The sequence below is a fragment of the Apus apus genome, unplaced genomic scaffold, assembly GCF_020740795.1.
Source record: "Apus apus isolate bApuApu2 unplaced genomic scaffold, bApuApu2.pri.cur manual_scaffold_77_ctg1, whole genome shotgun sequence".
NCBI classification, from domain to species: domain Eukaryota; kingdom Metazoa; phylum Chordata; class Aves; order Apodiformes; family Apodidae; genus Apus; species Apus apus.
Genome location: NW_026248874.1, coordinates 13,329 through 21,796, shown reverse-complemented (window position 1 = coordinate 21,796; position 8,468 = coordinate 13,329). Strand labels below are relative to the sequence as shown.

The 8,468-nt window shown below is 50.1% G+C and overlaps 1 protein-coding gene across 1 annotated transcript; it reads right to left on the bottom strand.

Moving 5' to 3' along the window:
- Positions 1-1,856: 1,856 nt before the first annotated feature.
- Positions 1,857-2,819, bottom strand: LOC127396329 (olfactory receptor 14J1-like). Its single transcript, XM_051643955.1, has one exon. It carries the CDS (start codon positions 2,811-2,813, stop codon positions 1,857-1,859), a length of 957 nt encoding a protein of 318 aa, XP_051499915.1. The 5' UTR covers positions 2,814-2,819.
- Positions 2,820-8,468: the final 5,649 nt, after the last annotated feature.

Below are 8,468 nucleotides of genomic sequence, written 5' to 3'. Positions count from 1 at the left end.
CCACTGAGGAACATCGACACAACCAACGAGCAGATGAGGCTGCTCAAGTGTTCCAAGTAGACTTAGATTGGGAACACAAGGGTGAGCTTTTTCTGGCTCGGTGGGCCCATGATGCTTCAGGTCATCAGGGCAGAGATGCAACATACAAATGGGCTCGTGACCGAGGGGTGGATCTAACCATGAGCACTATTGCGCAGGTGATCCACAATTGTGAAACGTGTGCTGCAATTAAACAGGCAAGATGGTTGAAACCATTGTGGTATGAGGGGAGGTGGTCGAAGTACAGGTTTGGGGAGGCCTGGCAAATTGACTACATCACACTGCCTCAGAGCCACCAGGGTAAGCGCTATGTGCTTACAATGGTGGAGACAAGTACAGGATGGTTGGAGACATATCCTGTGCCTCATGCCACAGCCAGGAATACTATCTTAGGTCTTGAAAGGCAAATTCTGTGGAGACATGGTACTCCAGAGAGGATTGAGTCAGAAAATGGGACCCTTTTCAAAAATAGACTGGTTACTGATTGGGCTAAAGAGCCTGGTATTGAGTGGATCTACCATATCCCATACTATGCACAAGCCCCAGGGAAGATTGAAAGGTACAATGGTCTGTTGAAAGCTACCCTAAAGGCAATGAGGGGTGGAACTTTCAAAAAGTGGGATAAAAATTTGGCAAAGGCCACCTGGTTAGTTAATACCAGAGGATCCATCAATCGGGCTGGGGCTGCTCAATCAGACCTTATGCATACTGCAGATGGGGATAAAGTCCCTGTGGTATGTGAAAGAAACTTGTTGGGTAAAAGTGTCTGGGTCTATCCTGCTTCAGGCAAAGGTAAACCTGTCAGGGGTATTGCTTTTGCTCAGGGACCTGGACATACTTGGTGTGTAATGATGGAGGATGGTGAGGTACAATATGTTCCTCAGGGTAATTTGACGTTGGGAGAGAATTCTTGATTTGGCAATAGGTAAGGTATAGAGCCTATACGTAATGTATGGTATGGAATAAGGGGTGGAATGTCCTAGTTTGAGCCAGGATAACGCCAGTTTTTCTTTTGCTGATTCCTTTTTTCATTTCAGTGAGCTTTCTTCAACTAGCAACTGCGTGTTCTGCTAGGTTGATAAGACACTGGAATGTTTTTGTAATTGCTGGTCTCTCAAGGTCCTGCCTTTGCTCTGCCGGCTCAGACACTGCGGGGGGACCTGTGGCCCCCCCGTGGGAGGCTGGGTTAGACGAACAGCAAAACTGGCCAGAGATATTCCATCCCATATATCTACACAGGCTCGGGGGAAGGTCAGAGATGACAGAAGAAAACTTCCTTCCTTCCTGCTTTGCAGGAAGGATTTGATTTGTGGACTGCTCAGTGGATGAGGAATGGGTGAGATGGTCGGATCCAGAGGGCAGTGGTGAATGGCTCAGTGTCCAGATGGAGATGGTGACAAGTGTCCCTCAGGGGTCCGGCCTGGGACCAGTCCTGGTTAATATCTGTATCAATGACCTAGAGAGCTGAGTGGTGCAAGTGACATGGCTGGGGGACAGGATGCCATGCAGAGCAGCTAATTGGGGTTACTGGACAGCCAAGGACTCAGAGCAAGTGTTAGAAACTTTAATAATGGATCAAGAGGAAACAAAGCAGGTCCGTGTCTCAGTTGTAGTGACACAAGTGCAAACATCTTTGCAGGAGCAAAATCATGGATGACAATAACAACAGCAGTAATGAGAAATAAAGTTAAAAAAATACAAATAAATAAATTATAAAAAACATAAAAACCCCCAACAGAACAGAATACCAAAAAAAAAAAAAAACAACAACAAAAATTAACAAACAAACAAAAAGTGGGGAATAACATAAAGTGGAGTCATGTGTGGAAAGACGATTTAATTCTCTCACTCTTGAACAATGAAGAAATCACTTTCCTGAGGGCGTCCTTGAGCTCCTGGTTCCTCATGCTGTAGATGAGGGGGTTCACTGCTGGAGGCACCACTGAGTACAGAACTGCCACCACCAGGTCCAGGGATGGGGAGGAGATGGAGGGGGGCTTCAGGTAGGCAAACAGGACAGTGCTGATGAACAGGGAGACCACGGCCAGGTGAGGGAGGCAGGTGGAAAAGGCTTTGTGCCTTCCCTGCTGAGAGGGGATCCTCAGCACAGCCCTGAAGATCTGCACATAGGACACCACCATGAAGACAAAACAGCCAAAAGCTAACAAGACACTAACCACAATAAGCCCAAGTTCCCTGAGGTAAAAGTGTGAGCAGGAGAGCTTGAGGATCTGGGGGATTTCACAGAAGAACTGTCCCAGGACATTGCCCTGGCAGAGGGGCAGTGAAAATGTACTGGCTGTGTGCAGCAGAGCATTGAGAAACCCAGAGGCCCAGGCAGCTGCTGCCATGTGGACACAAGCTCTGCTGCCCAGGAGGGTCCCGTAGTGCAGGGGTCTGCAGATGGCCACGTAGCGGTCATAGCACATGATGGTGAGAAGGGACCACTCTGCTTGAAGGAAGAAGACAAAGAACAAGAGCTGTGCAGCACATGCTGAGTAGGAGATGGCCCTGGTGTCCCAGCGGGAATTGGCCATGGCTTTGGGGAGGGTGGTGGAGATGCAGCCCAGGTCGAGGAGGGAGAGGTTGAGCAGGAAGAAGTACATGGGGGTGTGGAGGTGGTGGTCCCAGGCGATGGTGGTGATGATGAGGCCGTTGCCCAGGAGGGCAGCCAGGTAGATGCCCAGGAAGAGCCAGAAGTGCAGGAGCTGCAGCTCCCGCCTGTCTGCGAATGCCAGGAGGAGGAACTGGCTGATGGAGCTGCTGTTGGACATCCCAGCCCTTTCCTCATGAGGTGCTGCCAGAGGAGGAAAGCACACTCACAAGTCAGGACAGCCCTGAGCAAATCTCTTCCCATTCCCTCCCTTCACACCCCAGCCCCTGAAAACGGACATTGACTCTCTCCTTGGTTACAGAACATTCCTCCATCTCCCTGGCTGGAGCTCTGGTCTGTTCTGGCCAGGTGTGCTGTGAGGAGCCCAGCTGCCAAAAGAGTTCTCCCTGCTCCACAGGAGGGGGGAGCTGGGAAAAGTATGACAGCTTCAAAAATTCCCTCTTTTCCTCATCTGTGATCCACTTGTGCATATTCCTGTAGGAGAACCTCCACGAAACTCCTACAGCTGTGGTGCCACCAGCAGAGCTGGCTGGTCCCAAGCCCTCCACCCCAGCATGTCCAGAGAACCTCAGCTGGGCTGGGCCCAGCGGTTTTGCTGCCCTGGCCACAGCTGCCTGAGAGCTCCTGCAGAATCGGTGTCTGAGCTGCACCTTAGACACCCTTGTCCTTAGGGAGCCTGAGGGGAAGGGCAAGGACAGCACAGGCAGCAGGGCCAGATGGAGAAATGCCCCGATGCTCCCAGAGAGGGAGGACAGGCACCCTGAGGTGGCACTTGGACGCTTCTCCTCCGCAGGGATCAAGCTGCTAAGCAGGTGACTCAGGCTGAGATCCCAGTGCCTTGGAGCCAGGAGCTCTGCTGTGGAGCAGAGGAGACCAAGGGCTTGCTGCGGGGTGTTGCCTTTCGGGGAAAGGCGTGACGACCTGGTTCAAGAACGGCACGGCGGCCAACCCCAGGCCGCTCGGTCCATCAGCTCACAGACACCAATGTGGTGGATGGCAAATGGCGTTTATTAGTGTTTACCGCGGTGTTTATATGAGTTAGGTCTGTGGTGTCACTTCCGTCTGCTTACATCGTGAACTAAGTGCTATTGGCTATTAGGAGAGGGGCCTTATCTTTCCGTACAGCGCGAAATCTTCCGGCCGCCGGACCCTAACTACCCACATTTGCCCCCTCCCTATGCACAGTTAAAATTGGTTAAAATGTGACAGTCTTAAAAAAGGATATGTTAACAATCTTAAAAAATGTGTTACAAACCTGAATAGAAAACATAGTGCACGTTAGACAAGAGGTAGTTGAAAGTAATGATGTATCTCTAGAGATAGCTACAGGAGATTCTGAAGAAAAACATTCTTAAAGCAGTTGTTGGCGTTCTATCAGCATGATGTCAGCCTTCTCCAGCCGGCTCTTGACAAACGCCACGAGCCTATTCAGTATACAGGGTCCAAAGATCAAGGTTATCAGAATCATTGCGACTGGCCCTATCAAGGTGGATATCAGGGTGGTCAGCCAAGGTGAATAGTTAAACCAGGATGTAAACCAGCTTTCCTGCGCCTCTCGTTCCCTTTTCCGTTTTTCCAACCCCTCTCGCAGTTTGGCCATCGTGTCCCTCACTATCCCGGTGTGGTCCGCGTGTACACAACACTCTTCCCCTAGTGCAGCGCACACTCCCCCTTGCTGTAAAAACATTAGATTTAGTCCTCTCCCATTCTGCAGCACTACTTCAGATGGTGACCTGAGTGATTGTTCTAGCGCACTTATTGATTGTTCAATTCTAGCCAGGTCTTCATCCACTGCCATCCTCAAGGCACTGAATTCTTTATTCTGTTGGACCATGGATGCCACTCCTGTGCCTACTCCTGCCCCTCCTAAGATCATTAGGGTAGCTATTGTTAGTGCTGTAAAGGGTTCTCGCTTTGACAGATGATGTTCTGGGTTAATCAGAGAGTCATAGACAACGTCTTCGGGATGGTAAAAGACTTTAGGGACTATAGCTACCTGGACACAATATTCTGAGGATTCATCAAATTTGTCCAACGACAGACAAGGTGTAACTCCCGTGACAGAGCAAACCCACTTGGTATTGTCGGCCGGTACTAACCACTTTGCAGGGATTTTACCTTGTACCTTACTATCACACAGTTGTTCTTTGTTCTCGGGGACTTTACCTACACACACGCCGCTTCCCACCACCCGTGCTAGTGTGATCCCTTGCTTATCTGTTTCCCATATGCACTGAGCCGGATTTGAACCCTTCATTTGTAGGGGTGTGTTACTTACTGCTACAGCCTCATAAAAGGGTGGTTTTATTCCGTAGCACAGCCAACAATGCTCCGTGAGATTTGGATTTGTTTTGTTCAGTATTTGGTAGCTAGCTTGCATCATTTTCCAGAGCGACTCTCTTTCAGGAATTTTGGTGGTGTGTGTTGTCATGGGAGCTTTTGTCAGTTTTTCCTGATTGTCCGTCTTTTTAGTCACATAGTTCTGATTAGGGATAGTCAGGGTTTTGCTGACAGGGCTTGGTTGGGGCCTACTGGCCGCGGGTCATTCGGGACGACCTCCTTTTTTATGAGGATTAAGCCACCTCGGTCTGTCCCTGGCTCTGAGTACCTTACTCCCCAAACTTTTCCAAGTAACCAACTGTCCTCTTCAGGCTTGGTAACATTTAAGAAGAGGAACTGACAAGTTCCACGCCACCATCCTCTCGGTAAAGCGCACCCATATGGACCCCACTGAACTTTTAGGTATCTGTCTTTACCACTACCCGATATCCAAAAAGGGGCTATGGTCTCACATCCCCAGTAATTACAGAAGTACTGGCTAGGGGATTTGCAATTCCCTTTCCCAGGGTTTGAGCTGGGACACATGTAAAATACTACGTCTACTGTGCATCTGTTTTTTGGGACAAGCTGGCAGAGACTGGCACTAAAACTTGGCGCACCTGATGTTATTTGAGTTGCAATAACCTGCTGATCTTTGACTCGAAGGAGTGACCATTTAAATGGCTGGTGAGGGTGAGCTAATGTTACCTGTCCTGTGGTGACAAGTTCTAAAATCAAGATCACACAAAGACATCATAGCCCCCAGCCACAGGGGCCATGTCGCCGTTGTTTGGGTTCTGCCAGTGTGGAACTCTCTGGTGTGGACAGGTCGCTTGTTGGCTTGTCATTCTCTCTTGCCTCCGAGGCGTACGGGTCACGGGGGCGTCCGATAATCTGGTCCTGGGAACAGAAACTCAAGACACCATCTATGAGGGTGGGGACCATGGCAGAATTAAGCCCTTTTTCCACAACTGCCTTAACAATTGCTTGTATATCCTTAGCGTTTATTGGTGAGTGGACCCTCTGTCCCCTGTCCGTCACCCAGACCGGGAATGCTCGCGTGGCCGGTGGGACCCCTTCGGCACACGCAACCTCTACTCTCTTCCAGTCGGTGACAGGGATGTTTTTCCCTCGCGGTCCCTTTTTATTTGGGATGAGAATGTTTTTGCTTTTGACTGTATATATTCCCATTTCCTCCTCCTCAGAGTTTGAATCGGTAAGAAGCCACTCATCCCGGCTGGTGTCTGATCCGAAGTCAGAGCTCGACTGACCGGCTACTTCCGGTCCCCAGTACCTTTTTGTTGAGCTCCGGCCTCGCCCACTTCCCTTACAGGCGGGCTGTTCCAGGCTCCTGCACCGCCCACGGGCCGTTCCCTCCCCCTTGGCTCATCCCCCCCTCCCAGCTTGCTCCGCGCCAGGCTTGGCGGGGGAGTTGCCCTACGAAGGCATTTTTTCAGATAGCGACTCCGGTTGGCTTTCTGCCCTTCGCTCCTGCTCCCATCCTCCTCCGCCTCGCTCATGGTCCCATCCTCCTCCGCCTCGCTCACACTCCCCTCACATTCTTTCACCTCCCCCCTCCTTCTGTGTGCACTTGCTGATACCAACTTTTCCTCCCTTTTACCACCACGGGCATCTTTACCTCGCCCCCCCCCTTTTTTGCTCAGCGCCATTTTGGGGTGTATAGGGCGGCGGTTCAGCCCGAACCTCCTCAGACTCTGCTTTCTCTGCGGCGCCCCGAGCCTCCTCCGCCAACCCGCCCCAGAAGGATTGAGCTCGTTTCTGTCCCTCCGTAAGCGGGTCGGGGTCTGGAGACCGAGGGGACGCATCACCCTCCCTCAGCTCTGCCACCCTTAAACCCTCCCCAGACTCAGCAAAACCATCATCACCCGGGGGGTGCAAAGTCTGTGTGGCTGCCCCGACTCCCAACTTCGGGGTGGCCAGCAAACAGTTCTTTGCCGCCCTCCAGGTCTCCTGCTCCTGTAGAGCCTTCTGCAACGCCTGCACGACTTTCCCCCACGACTTAAGGTGCTTCCCACGACCCGAGAGCATCGTCTCCTGAGCCAATGCTTCAGTGCATTTGTCCCACACCTCAGGGTGGAGAATATCTACCGGCTGGTCAATGACCCCGATCTCCAAAAGCCTCGCAACGGCGAGAGTAAAATCTTTAGCCTTACAATCTATCCCCCCCTGGTTATGTAATTGCAATACGACCTTAACAAGGGCTTCCATCCTCCTTGTCGGTCCGCTCCTCCCCGCCGGACCGGTCCTGCCGCTCCGGCCGCCGCTTTCCTGACTCCAGGTAAATTTCCCGATTCCAGGCGTGTTCCCGGGTTTCGGCACCACTTGTTGCCTTTCGTGAAAGGCGTGACGACCTGGTTCAAGAACGGCACGGCGGCCAACCCCAGGCCGCTCGGTCCATCAGCTCACAGACACCAATGTGGTGGATGGCAAATGGCGTTTATTAGTGTTTACCGCGGTGTTTATATGAGTTAGGTCTGTGGTGTCACTTCCGTCTGCTTACATCGTGAACTAAGTGCTATTGGCTATTAGGAGAGGGGCCTTATCTTTCCGTACAGCGCGAAATCTTCCGGCCGCCGGACCCTAACTACCCACACACCCATTATGACGTCAACCACTATGACGTCACCGATTATGACGACATCCATTATGACATCACCCAGTATGACATCATCAGTTATTATGTCGTCCATTATGATGTCACCCGTTATGACATCACCCATTATATCACCAAGTATGACATCACTGATTATGACATCATCTATTATGACATCTTCCGGTATTACATCATCCATTATGATGTCATCTACTATGTCATCACCAACTATTACATCACCCCTGATGACATCACCAATTCTGACGTCACCTCTTATGACATCACCAGCTCTGACATCACCCATTATGATGTCACCCATTATGACATCACCCATTGTGACGACATCCATTATGTCATCACCCATTATGACACCACCAGTTCTTAGGTCGTCCATTATGATGTCACCAATTATGACATCTTCCATTAATACAGCATCCATTATGACGTCACCAATTATGATACCTTCAAATATGATGTCATCCATTATGATGTCTAACATTATGACATCAACAACGATGACGTAACCCTTTATGACATCATCCATTATGATGTCACCCATTATGACATAAACAATTATGACGACACCCATTATGATATCATCCATTATGATGTCATCTATTATGACGTCACCTATTATGACGTCACCATATTATGACGTCACCAAGCATGACATCACCCATTATGACATCATCTATTATGACATCTTCCATTATGACATCATATATTATGACGCCATTCATTTTGACGTCACCAACTGTGACGTCACCCATCATTACATCACCCATTGTGACGTCACCCATTATGACATCACCCATTATGACATCATGCATTATGACTACATCAATTATGACATCAGCCATTATGACACCAAGAATTATGCTG